Source organism: Ranitomeya variabilis, chromosome 5 (genome assembly GCF_051348905.1).
Source record: "Ranitomeya variabilis isolate aRanVar5 chromosome 5, aRanVar5.hap1, whole genome shotgun sequence".
Lineage (NCBI taxonomy): Eukaryota > Metazoa > Chordata > Amphibia > Anura > Dendrobatidae > Ranitomeya > Ranitomeya variabilis.
This window is the reverse complement of record NC_135236.1, coordinates 237,303,669-237,317,253: the sequence shown is the minus strand read 5'-3', so window position 1 is coordinate 237,317,253 and position 13,585 is coordinate 237,303,669. Positions and strand designations below refer to the sequence as shown.

The window sequence follows — 13,585 nt, the reverse complement described above, 5'->3', positions numbered from 1 at the left end:
ATGAGGCCGTGGAAAACATCGGACTGCACTCGGATGACATCTGAGTGCAGTCCAATTTTCACTGACAGAATGGAGAAGATGCAATTTTTCTCCATCTTCTCAACTGAGAGAATTGGATCACACTCTGGTCGGAGTGTGGTCACCATATTAGGCCTGATTCTCTCAGATGAGGGAACATACTCTCATGAGACCCTAACCTAAGATTGCTACACAAGGGGACAAGGCTTATATTAAACCTGTGAACAGCGGCCACAAAGCTCTTCCCAAACCATCACACAAAGGACACCGAAGGCTTCGCCCCTATAACTCCACTGACTTACAATAGGGGTGCTGCGTTACCTTGATAAAGACCCCATGGCGGGCAGATATATGATGCTTATTTATTACTTGGGAAGAGGCATGAAACAGAAGATTCTAAATGGAATATCACTGGCTCTGAAAATAAAGAATAAATAATAATAAAAACACATTTTCAGATCAAAGTGAACACTGACATATGTAAAAGGTGTCAGCAGTCTTCTACTGAAAATGAATATTTTATTAATGCTCTTTGTGTAGTTGATCTTGAGAAGCTGAAATGGAAAGTGACGTCTTCCCTGAAATGCAGCATTCGACCCCCTCTAAAACGGATCATATTGCTCATTGCGAATGTAGAGGGGTAAGTTATGAGAGCACCTTGGACCTCATGACTGCAGCAGAGAATAGCCGTGACGGATTCTGCAGCATGCTCAGTGTGGGGACGGTTTATTAGGGAACTGAATTTGTGCAACCACACTGGATAGAAGAGACCTCGCTAAAGGCAACCCACAAAGGTTATTTTGCGCACATATTAAAAATGAGAAAAAAGCCACACATACAGGATTCTGTTCCTGACATTTCACAAGCTCATGGAAAAATGTCCCATGAAATAATGTTTATTACTGAATTATGTGAGCAATCTGCAGTAGAAACTGGTCCCCCGTACACATTAAAATTGGCCAAACATCCAATGTGTATGGGGCCTCCTGACTCTCCCCAATGGATGCTGGCAATGAAGAGAAGAATTGGGCAGCATCAATGGAAATGCCCAATACTACTGTTCTCTTGGGAGACGAGCCTCCGCCAGAAGAGCCTGGCAGCAGCTTTAGCCTCTCTCCCCACTGAAAACACAAGAATACTCGGCCTGGCCAATATACATTGTGGAATGGGGAGGAGTAGCTGGTGAAGGGACGGCAGTCGCCTACAACTAATCCAAGGTGCCATTTAAGGTTTCTACACAGAAGTCTCAGAAAAACCTAAGGCAGATTTGTCGAAGGCAAATTAACATTTTTTTCATTTTTATGTAACCAGTTTTGGTTGTAAACGATATTTCTATTCATCTACAGAAAACAGAGATCCTGGAAATGTTACGCACCCTAAACACACGCAGTATGTTCATCAGAAACGCCCAGCAGCGCACTCTCCCTATGGCCGCTTCATTACAGGTGTGTTTATACTTGCAGGGGTCACAATTTCCTGTCCCTGATGGAGAATCCGGCAGACCCCAGAGAATGGATGAGTGGTGGTTGTACATGCACACTGCTACTCCATTTTATGGAGGATAGAAGTGCTCTGACGAGGGGGTCACAGTGGTCGGACCACCAAACTAAAAAGACATCTCCTATCATGTGGATAGTTAATAACTTTCTCACACTGCAGTGGAAGGGCCAATCCAGCAGAAAATAATGTACTGCAGCCATAGGAAAAAGTATACAGAGGGAAAAAATACCCTCTATCACCAAGTAACAAGAGCCAAGTTTACAAGGGGCCGATAACCTAAGGCTATGTGCCCACGTTGCGGATGTTTCCACACCAGATTTGAAAAATCCGCAGGTAAAATGCGCTGCGTTTTACCTGCGGATTTCCTGCGTTTTTTATGCGGATTTCACCTGCGTTTTTACACCTGCGGATTCCTATTGAGGAGCAGATATAAAACGCTGCGGAATCCGCACAAAGAATTGTCATGCTGCAGAAAATAAACCGTAGCGTTTCCGTGCAGTATTTTCCGCAGCATGTGCACTGCGGTTTTGGTTTTCCACAGGTTTACATGGAAAACTGCAGCGAATCTGCAGCCAAATCCGCAATGCGTGCACATACCCTAACACCCGGCTTTCCAGCCTCATGGACACACGCAGACTACACTGGCAGACGTCATGTGCTAGGCTAAGTCTCACTCCAACTGGAAACTTAGCATCTTGAGAAACTTGGAGCCAACTATAAGTTTTGGCAGTTTCAGCAGCAACATCCAGTTACAGACTGCCCAGCTGCCACACAACTCCACGCCAAGTATCACCGATGCCCTAAGTCACTGTGCACGCCAGCCAGTCTGTTATACTGCTACAGATAAGGCTAACGTTCCCATGATTGAGTATTTGGTGCGTTTTTGATGTTGCATATTACAGTCCCAGCACATTGACAGGGATATATAGAAATATCATACCCACCTGGGTTTATATTTTATTTACAGCCAATTAAGTTTAGTGCATAAAAAAAAAAAATAAACAAATGATTATTCAACTTCATCCTGTCCTGGCACCAAAACCTGATATCTGCGTTTTTTTCTGTTTAACTACCCATTGCCTTCAATGGGTGAAAAACGCTGAAAGAAGGGACATGTTGCATTTTGCAAAAGTGTAGCCCTTTGACAAAAGTCAGGAAAAAAAATTATGCATGAGATTTCTGAAATCTCAGACTTTCCTGGATACTGTGAAAAGCAGCTGAAAATTTGCATTTAGAAATGAAGAAAAGAAAACGCTGCAAAAACGCAACGTGTGAACATAGCCTACGAGTACATTTACACTGGCCGATAATCAGGATCGAGCGTTCCTAGATAGTCATGTGAGCGGCATCGCATGTCGACAGGCCTAGAATCGCGAAAAAAGCGTTTCTAGTCTAAACAGGCTGCCAATCACCCAGCGAATGAGCAAAATGAATTTATTAAGCCTGCTTAGAAATTATCACTCGGCAGCACATCGTCATGTAAATAGGATGATGTGCTGCCGAGAACAATGATGGTCGTTCTGGAAGTGCAGTTGGCCAGTCTAAACAGGGCATAAACTGGCTGTAGATTACCCTGAGGGCTCATTTACACATCAGTTATTCACGTACGAGTGCTAGCCTCGCTTTTCACAAATAGCACAAAACTCGGTCAGTTTGTCTTGTACATGGGGAAAAAAAAACCTGTGGTGTGAATGAGGCCTAAGGCTAGAGAGACAGCATTTATAGCTACTATCAGGCATATGCTACAGAAATGTACACGTCAGCGGCTGTAGACAGGTGGAGATCGGTGCATCTGTTCACCAAGGAGCCAGTGTGCACACATGTAGCAAAGTACTGCATGGTATACTTTTTTTTGCAATGGCTCTATATATCGGAAATCCCACTCAGCTGCACTTTTCTTTTACAGACAAATGCAAAGAAATACCAACCAGATGGAGTCCAAAAGAATACACTCTAAGGGCCCGATTCATCAAGACCAGCGCTGTCGGTGTGGGTATTGATGAGGAGGAATGCTGGAGTCAGACGCTCCTGATTTATGTAGAGGAATCAGGAGCGTCTGACACATGGCACGCACCGCCCTGCACTACGCCGTAAGTCTCCCCCCAGTCAGGCACTGAAGTTAGATTTGTGGTGCAGGGAATGTCACAGGTCCTCATGAATTACACACCTGTGTATCATGCCCCCGACGTGGATGCCAGCTTCACGAAAAACTGGGGTGAAGACATCAAAAGTTAAAAAATGTATGCACAACTCCGAGTTGCACGCGATTGTAACGACTTTTCAAAAGCTTTTACACCAGAATTCTCGAATGAAAGGTTTGATGAACCGGGTCCAATGTCTCCATCTAGTTATTGGAGGCCTACAGGAATGCTACAGGCAACCGGTCATGTGGAATAACACTGTTATCCTGTATCTATGGTGTCAGCCTGCAGCTTAATAGTGTTCTGACACCGTGCGGCTCCTGCACTGAGAGCCCCGCTGCCGGGAGGAAATGATCTTTATTCCATTCCCGGCAGCTTGCTCTTTCAGACACAGGGGTGGCGCTGGCACGGCTTCAATCACCGCTCAGTGTATAGAGAGTGCGGCGGTAACCGCGTGACGGGTCAGCTCTTAGTCAGGGCGGGGGCACGCTGCAGAGACTGCTCTCTATACACAGAGCAGTGACCAAAACGGAGCCGCAACCCCTGTGACTGGAAGACGAACACTACTGGGGGGGACGGGGAATGAGGTACATTTCCTCCTGGCTCTCAGTGACGGCGCTGCACGGTGTCAGAACACTATTAACCTGCAGATTAACCCCATGTCTGCAGGCTAATAGCATTATTTTACATGACAGGTTCTCTTTAAGCTGAAGTATTAGGCCAAGTGCAGAAATTCAGTAATTCTTAGGCTGGGTCGGCACTCCGGTAATTGGCTCAGGAATTATACACCCGACAGTAAGCACAGTCAGGATGGATCCTGCAGGCAGGTGTCCACCATAGGGATGTACTGTACAGACACATACTGCACGGTATACACCTCTCTGAAGTATGTGGGCTTTCTATACATTGGCTTACTTGCCAGACGGAGGCTGAAAGAACACTTTTGTCTGCAGTCTGGTGAATGGTGGCCTATTGACATGTGATAATGTACATCAGGAGACGCTCTTCTGCCTACTCTTGGCTTGGTGTACAGATCCAGTGTGCACGAGACTCAGGAAATGTATCAAGCTTCAAAATTCAGAACCAAAGGCAGCTTAGTGCTCGCAGCCTAGTTTCAGGTGTATACGGTTTACAGTGGTCTTCCAATAAAGGCTTGTGGACTAGAACACTTATTAGGCTTGCCCCGATCACTACATAGAAGAAGAACATATAAGCGACGATCTTTTCTCATCTGTAATCACACATCAGAAGTCTCCGGCCCCCGTGTGTCAGGATCTGCTCTCACGGGCCGGCTGACCACCTGTATCCGGAGAGCCCCTGTAACCTCAGCTGGATCCGCTCTCACGGGCCTGCTGACCACCTGTGTCCGGAGAGCCCCTGTAACCTCAGCTGGATCCGCTCTCACGGGCCTGCTGACCACCTGTGTCCGGAGAGCCCCTGTAACCTCGGCTGGATCCGCTCTCACGGGCCTGCTGACCACCTGTGTCCGGAGAGCCCCTGTAACCTCGGCTGGATCCGCTCTCCGGGGCCTGCTGACCACCTGTGTCCGGAGAGCCCCTGTAACTTCAACCCTGGCTGGATGCGCTCTCCGAGGCCTGCTGACCACCTGTGTCCGGAGAGCCCCTGTAACCTCAACCTTGGCTGGATCCGCTCTCCGGGGCCTGCTGACCACCTGTGTCCGGAGAGCCCCTGTAACCTCAACCTTGGCTGGATCCGCTCTCCGGGGCCTGCTGACCACCTGTGTCCGGAGAGCCCCTGTAACCTCAACCTTGGCTGGATCCGCTCTCCGGGGCCTGCTGACCACCTGTGTCCGGAGAGCCCCTGTAACCTCAACCTTGGCTGGATCCGCTCTCCGGGGCCTGCTGACCACCTGTGTCCGGAGAGCCCCTGTAACCTCAACCTTGGCTGGATCCGCTCTCCGGGGCCTGCTGACCACCTGTGTCCGGAGAGCCCCTGTAACCTCAACCTTGGCTGGATCCGCTCTCCGGGGCCTGCTGACCACCTGTGTCCGGAGAGCCCCTGTAACCTCAACCTTGGCTGGATCCGCTCTCCGGGGCCTGCTGACCACCTGTGTCCGGAGAGCCCCTGTAACCTCAACCTTGGCTGGATCCGCTCTCCGGGGCCTGCTGACCACCTGTGTCCGGAGAGCCCCTGTAACCTCAACCTTGGCTGGATCCGCTCTCCGGGGCCTGCTGACCACCTGTGTCCGGAGAGCCCCTGTAACCTCAACCTTGGCTGGATCCGCTCTCCGGGGCCTGCTGACCACCTGTGTCCGGAGAGCCCCTGTAACCTCAACCTTGGCTGGATCCGCTCTCCGGGGCCTGCTGACCACCTGTGTCCGGAGAGCCCCTGTAACCTCAACCTTGGCTGGATCCGCTCTCCGGGGCCTGCTGACCACCTGTGTCCGGAGAGCCCCTGTAACCTCAACCTTGGCTGGATCCGCTCTCCGGGGCCTGCTGACCACCTGTGTCCGGAGAGCCCCTGTAACCTCAACCTTGGCTGGATCCGCTCTCCGGGGCCTGCTGACCACCTGTGTCCGGAGAGCCCCTATAACCTTGGCTGGAGGTAACGCACACAACCAGTGATGTTCTCCTTCCAGGTTCTGACTATTTCACATGCTTGGAATAAAATGTGGACAGTTTCCCAGCATGGTGAAATCCAATGTTACGCAGTGACGGGCAGGACAATAATCAGACACGCTCAGAGCCCACCGCACACGTGCCCCCTTACCTGGCAGCAGCACAGCCTTCAGCTTTCTAAGCTTGGTTTCTGGGCTGAGTTTGTCTTCATGCTGGAAAACATGGGAGAAATATATGAGCGACATATGGCCAGGCGGCGTTTGCGTTTAGACATCTGCAGCACATGTGCGACGCATAGCGTGGATGATCGGGCTGCAAACGTGGACTACAACCCCCAACGGGTCAGAACGGCTGCTGGGAGTTGTGGTGCTCCAGCTGTTGTGAGACTATGATTTTATAGTGTCAATGTGAAGTTTAGCTCAGAAGTGACACTTGTCTTGCAGTGAGCCCCTCCCCCATAGAGAGGTAGATAGAATCCCAAGTTCCCCACCGTATAGGTGTGCGCTATAGGCCATCACATACCTGAGGAGGCAGGAGATAGGAGCGAAAGGTCGGCTTCTGCTGTCTAATGGAGAACATTGTGGCCGGCAGACAAGTGCTCCTGCTGCTGCTAGGTGGCCACAGGCTGCTCCCTCCCGCCTGCAGCGCCTCCAGGGACCGGCGCGTCCTCTAATCCCTGCTCCGGCTGCTCTTAGCCTCCCTGGACCTGTGCAGCCTGCTCCATGGCTGCAGCCTGCTGGCTTTTGTGGGATCTCAGCACAGACATCTCCCTCTGTGGGTCTCACTCCCACACGCACTTTGTATCTGCATTCTCTCTGATTTCCTGTGAGTCTGTCCCTTTCTTTTCACAATCTGTGCACATGTGCAGAAAAGCATTCAGGAGCGCCGCTCCGGAGCCGTGCACTGCCATCTGGTGGCAATGTGTTGTAACGCAAGACATAAGCCGAGGAAGGTGTTCTGTGTAGTAATAATAATAATAATAATAATAATAATAATAATAATAATAATAATAGAAAATATAATAATACTATAATGATAGAAATGAGAGAATACTCCACATTTCTTGTGAAATTGACTGAATATCGTTTTGTAGAATTGATAAGGGGCATGTTCACACAGTCTTTTGAGGTGGATTCACTAGAAAATAGCCACAAAAAGGCTTGGGAATATTCTTCCAATTGATTTCTACGGAAACTCCGATTTTCTGTTCATACGAGTCTATTTTTTTAAGGTTTTGTCCTGAGCCTCTGTGCCCACAATGATTTTCTGGGATGGACTGGTCCCTGAGCGATGTGCACAAAGACAGTGCGCTCTCTCTATGGGTCAGCTCGGTAGTAACGCAGCGCCAGAGTGCAGAGCTATTGTGTATTGTGTTGTAAGATGAATATCCAGCATGCAGAGATCAGTACCGCCTCCACACGTGGCATTATGTTGGGGCTGGCGCTGGTCTTGGTCTCTGCACTCTGGGGATTCCAACAATGAGCACTGACAGTGCACTCTGTTGCCAGCTCTTTTCAGCTGTTCGGAGCTATCTAGCGAGAACGCTGTCTTTGTGCGCATCGTGTCGCTAATGATGCTTCATTTCAGGCAGAGAGCAGGTGCTGTGGTAGTGACGGCAGCCTCTGCTCTTTGATAGCGCTTGGTTTCAGGATCCCAGCATGCACTTGGATTCTCAAACAAAGCGTAATGAAAGAGGAACTTGTAATAAAAGAAAAGCAGTTTTTCACCTGCCGTGTTTTTGCGGCCCATTTTTTCGGCCCCAATACATTTCTATGGGGCTGTAAAAATGGGCTGCAAAAATTCGTCAGAGCGCCATGACTGTGAGGGCCGTATTTACGGCCGTGAAAAAATATCGAGCCTGCTCGATATTTTTCACGGCTTACGGACACGGCCAAAACAAACATGGCAAAAACAACAGAAGCTTGTTTTTGTGGTGCACCGTGAATACCATTTTTGCGCAACACCGTTTTTTGCGATCTGCAAGATTTTTGTGGCCCGTTTTTGCGGGAGACCGTGAAAATTGCGGCAATACGGCCCACAAAAAAGGCCCGCAAAAACGGCCCGCAAAAATCACGGCAAGTGTAAAAGAAGCCTCAGTGTAGTTAGGGAATGATGGGGAATTCTTAAATCAAGTATATTAGAAAATCGTTCCGATTATGGCATTAAATAGGGATCTATTTAGGTTCTATTTAAGATTTTAGGATTAAAATGAAGTTGTGTTTTGGACCACCCCTTTGAGTAACTTTTTGAGTTTGCTCTTTTACATGGATTTTTTATGCATTTTTTACACTGCAGGTTCTGTCTATTGTTGATATGTCATGTTTTCAATAAAATAACATTGTTTTTGATACTTCCTGGCATTTGGCTGTATCAAAGCTTCATTTGTGAATTAAATGCGTGTTTGGCACGTTTCCACAGCAGGACCGCACTAAAAATGCACATGAGTTTTTTTACCTGTGGATTTTCTGCATCTAATTCAAATCTATGGATAAAATCTGGACGGAAAATTAATTGAAAGTGGCGGATTTTACCCCCGAGGGTGGTTTGCACATTAATGACAGCGCCAATTTTTACAATTCTGACCACTGTCCCTTTATGAGGTAATAACTCTGGGATGCCTCAACGGATCTTGGCAATTCTGAGAATGTTTTTTCGTGACATATTGTACTTCACGTTAGTGGTAAAACTTCTTCTATGTGATTTGCGTTTATTTGTGTAAAAAATGGAAATTTGGCGGAAATTTGGAAAATTTTGCAATTTTCAAACTTTGAATTTTTATTCTCTTAAAACAGAGAAATGTGTCACACAAAATAGTTAATAAATAACATTTCCCATATGTCTACTTTACATGAGCACAATTTTGGAAACAAAGTTTGTTTTTTTGTTAGGAAGTTATAAGGGTTAAAAGTTGACCAGTGATTTCTCATTTTTGCATCAAAATTTAAAAAATCATTTTTTAGGGACCGCATCACATTTGAAGTCACTTTGAGGGGTCTATATGGTATAAAATACTCAAAAGTGACACCATTCTAAAAACTGCTCCACTCAACCTGATCAAAATCACATTCAAGAAGTGTATTAACTGATCAGGTGTTTAAAGGGACTCTGTCACCTGAATTTGGAGGTAACAATTTTCAGCCATAGGGGCGGGGTTTTCGGGTGTTTGATTCACCCTTTCCTTACCAGCTGGCTGCATGCTGGCTGCAATATTGGATTGAAGTTCACTCTCTGTCCTCCGTAGTACATGCCTGCACAAGGCAATCTTGCCTCAGCTCAGAAGGGAAGGAGTGCCGTTTAACTTATTCAACCCAAAATTGTCTGGAATTGAAATCGGATGCCATGTCGCATTTGGAGAGCCCCTGATGTGCCTAAACAGTGGAAACCCCCCATAAGTGACCCCATATTGGAAACTAGATCCCCAAAGAACTTACCTAGATGTGTGGTGAGCATTTTGAACCCCAAGTGTTTCACTAAAGTTTATAACGCCCTGGCGTGACAATAAAAAATCTTATTTTTTCCTCAAACATGATCTTTTAGTCCCCAATTCTTTATTTTCCCAAGGGTAACAGGAGAAAATGGACAGATAATGTTGTTGTCCAATTTGTCTCGAGTACGCTGATACCCCATATGTGGGGGAAAACCACTGTTTTGGTGCACGGAAGAGCTCGGAAGGGAAGGAGTGCAGTTTGACTTTTTCAAACCAAAATTGGCTAGAATTGAGATCGGATGCCATGTCGCGTTTGGAGAGCCCCTGATGTGCCTAAACAGTGAAAAATCCCCACACGTGACCCCATTTTGGAAACTAGATCCCCCAATGAACTTATCCAGATGTGTGATGAGCATTTTGAACCCACAAGTGTTTCACTAAAGTTTATAACACCCGGGCGTGAAAATAAAAAATCATATTTTTTCCACAAACATGATCTTTTAGTCCCCAATTTTTTATTTTCCCAAGGGTAACAAGAGAAATTGGAGCCCAAAAGTTGTTGTTCAATTTGTCCTGAGTACGCTAATACTCCATATGTGGGGGGGGAAACCACTGTTTGGGCACACGGCAGAGCTCGGAAGGGAAGGAGCGCCGTTTGACTTTTTCAAACCAAAATTGGCTGGAATGGAGATCGGACGCGATGTCACGTTTGGAGAACTCCTGATGTGCCTAAACAGTGGAAACCCCCCACAAGTAACCCCATTTTTGGAAACTAGACCCCCAAGGAACTTATCTGTGGTGAGCACCATGCATAGGTGGTATAACTTGTAATCCTTTGCCAGATTTGAATCATCACTTTGCTGTTGTAGAGCACTGGAAGGGACCAGATGCTGCAATGTTGACAGTAATGATGAAGAATAAATTTATAGAAGGTGCCCCGGCTGCTTTCAAATCCCCATTATTCACTATGTTCAGTGCACTTATAGGAAATTCCACTACTGTCTGTACTGCATGCAATTTAATCTCAGTTATCTGCTCTAGAGGAAGCAAAAATGTCAAAAGATAGTACAGTAGAGAGAGTAGAAAAGAGGATGATATGTAAGATGCTAGCAGGTGCGTAGGATGCTGTGACACACAGGAGGCAGAGCAAGGGTTAACAGGTTCTTTATATATATAAACACTAATGGTACAAGCAGAGGGGTAAAGGATGTGAACTTGTGGATGGGGGAAAGTCAAATGCAGAAGAAAATCACAGGTTAACTTATCAGTCTCTGTGCATTGGAGGAAGGTGGCTTGAAGATCCCTCGGCGGCGGCATGAGATGTCTCCGATCCGGTCCTGCAGAAGGACGATGCACTGTCTCCTTGCGACGACGAATCCTCTGGGTCCTTCGGCACGTGATCTCCTGATCTGGGCACACGGTGGGGTAGAGATGATGGTCGGTGGCACAGTGGAAGAAGCGGAAAGTTCAGTAGACAAGGCCGCAGTTGAAGCACACAGTCCAGCGGACACAGCCACAGGCACAGGCCGGTCCTTAGCAGGCACCGCAAGTATGGGACTAAGCAGTGCCTCCGCGGTGGTGAGTGGTGCCAAGGTATGCACTCTATCCTGGTCATTACCCAGTGCGGATGTCTCTCTGGGCTGGGGGTAATATATGTCGGCAGTATCGCTAGCCGGGGATACAGGCACAGCTAGCTGGCATGGGTCTCACTACTCACAAGCTCGTTCCCCGCCAAGTGTCCCATCTTCCTGCTCAGACTGCTATTTATGTCAGACCCACCCCCATCTGTCAGGTGTCCTGAACTACTCCAGTCCGAAATCTCTTCCCCCTGAAACAATGGTGACAGCCCCGACAGTTCCGGCCCAGGCACGCAGGAGAGACTGCAAGTTTGGCTCTCCTCCCTTCAGATACCCAAATTAGAAAGAGCAGGAAGGAGTTGTTTTGTGACCTGATAGCTAGTGGCGTTCCATTTCAGGAGATAGTTGCGATCTCTACTAGTGACCTGTTGAGGAGATGGCAAGATCTGAGGAGGAAAAGTAAATTGCAAATCGCCACGCCCAGGAGGGTAGTGACAAATAAAATAGGGGGTTGGAAAGATAGAGGTGGGACACCTGATGGAGGCATACAAAGCCTCTACTGTAGCCCCTTACACTCCTTCAATACCAAGGTATACCCCCTGCCCTGATTCCCTCATGGACTAATTTAATGGCAGATTTTAGATAAAAGTTGTGGAACATCCCCTGAGAATTGTGTTTGAACAGTTTTGCCATTTTTGATGTTGTCTAATGATGTCTGTTTCCGTTTTAGAGTTTGTACGAAGAGAAATATTCCTGTGAGCATACTATGTATGCTCTGGCTGAGATATATGATAAATTGGGTTTGGTCTTGGTGGTGCATATGTGGCACCCCTGGAGTTCAGGTACCACAGTGGTATTACCTTCCTCTCAGGGAGGGTGGTGTCATGCCTGGAAATGAGGAGGATCCCTTTAACAGGCAGTATACCTACATGCAACATATTCTGATTCCAGGCCAGAAGGTGGAGCTCTGAACCCGGTTTCAGAGGAGCTTCCCTGAAGAGATATACATTCTGGTCTGGAGGAGGAGTTAGTTAGTCTGTAGCAGACAAGGAACAGTGAAGGAGCACAGGAGAAGTCAGGAGCTAGAGGAGAGCTGCGATTGGGCTCCCTCCAAGCTGAAGCACAGAAACTGGGCACCGGGAGCCGAGGCTGTGTGAAACTACATGTCCCACGGCAGAACCGGAGGGCAGGAAATTGAAAGTGACTTGCCCTGAGGTACAGCAACATCCAGAGCCCAGAGTCACCGTGGATAGAGACCCCAAGGAAATGGCTCAGGTTGCCTACCATTCAGGTACTGTCCCAGGACAGAGAGTGAGAGAGGACCTTGAAGGAAGCCATAGGCAGCAAGGGACTATTATTCAGTGCATAGTGGAAGGCTCCCAATCTGACCTGGCAAAGGGAATTCTACTTGTTTTCAAGCTGCCTGGACTCCACTGTTACCTGTTGCTGGTACCCTGGACTGTGGCTGTCTACCACCAGTAAATCAGGTAAAGAAACTTCAACTTTGTGTCCTCTGCTTATTTCTGGCACCACACCATCTTTGCCAAACACACCGGGAGCCCTGGGGACCCCAGCTTCACCTGTGGGAAGCCATACCATCTTTGCTGCAGTGCCATCACTCCCCAGAGGACCCCTTTTAGCAGCGTCGGTCACCTCTGACCGAATACCACAGGTGGCGTCATGAACATTTATTATTTCACAAACCGCTTTAAAGACATTCCCTTTAATTTGGACTCCCAGGGCCACGGACCTGGTCGCTGTCACCGTGACTTCCCCTTTAATGACCACTGGACCCGGTACCGAGTACCCCTATGCCCTGGCGGGCGCTCCAATCTTGGTGTCACTAACAGGATTCTTGCCCTGGCATCGCCGGGCACTGTGTGCCATAGACTGCGTTGAATTTGTTTGTGAGCCGCCATTGCCGCGCAACGTGGAGCGTGAGGAGAAGAAGGGGCGTACCTTCATGGGCGGAGCCTGGAAAAAGAGTGCGAAGAGGAAGTGGGTACCGTGCAGAAGGATCCACAAGTGAAAAAGCCGGAAGCCTCGGACAGAGAACAGGGAGGAGCACCTTACCGAGCGCAGGAGGAACCGCTGCAGACTCTGGTGATGGGACGTCAGGCCTGCTTGAGGTTAGCATGGGGGAAGGGATATGTCCGACCCGGGAGGAGATCTAGCGGCACTCACAGCCGCAGGCCCCATGCTACCACCAGGCCTCGCAGCAGCAGCAACCGCAGCCCCTATGCATCGGCCGGACTCTGCCGCTACAGCTCCCATAATGCCGTTATCCATGCCCTATATACCGGGAGCGGCCTGGCTGCCACAATATTCAGGGGAGTCCCACAC

The 13,585-nt window shown here is 48.2% G+C and overlaps 1 protein-coding gene across 1 annotated transcript in view; it reads right to left on the bottom strand.

The window, feature by feature from the left end:
* Positions 1-7,091, bottom strand: part of MTMR10 (myotubularin related protein 10) — a 92,083-nt gene extending 84,992 nt beyond the window's left edge. Inside the window, exons 1-2 of the mRNA XM_077263926.1 lie at positions 6,761-7,091; positions 6,390-6,450 (exon numbers count right to left, since the gene is read on the bottom strand). Coding sequence (XP_077120041.1) covers positions 6,390-6,450; positions 6,761-6,817 — 118 coding nt within the window. The 5' untranslated portion in view covers positions 6,818-7,091. The remainder of the gene's footprint in view (positions 1-6,389; positions 6,451-6,760) is intronic.
* Positions 7,092-13,585: the final 6,494 nt, after the last annotated feature.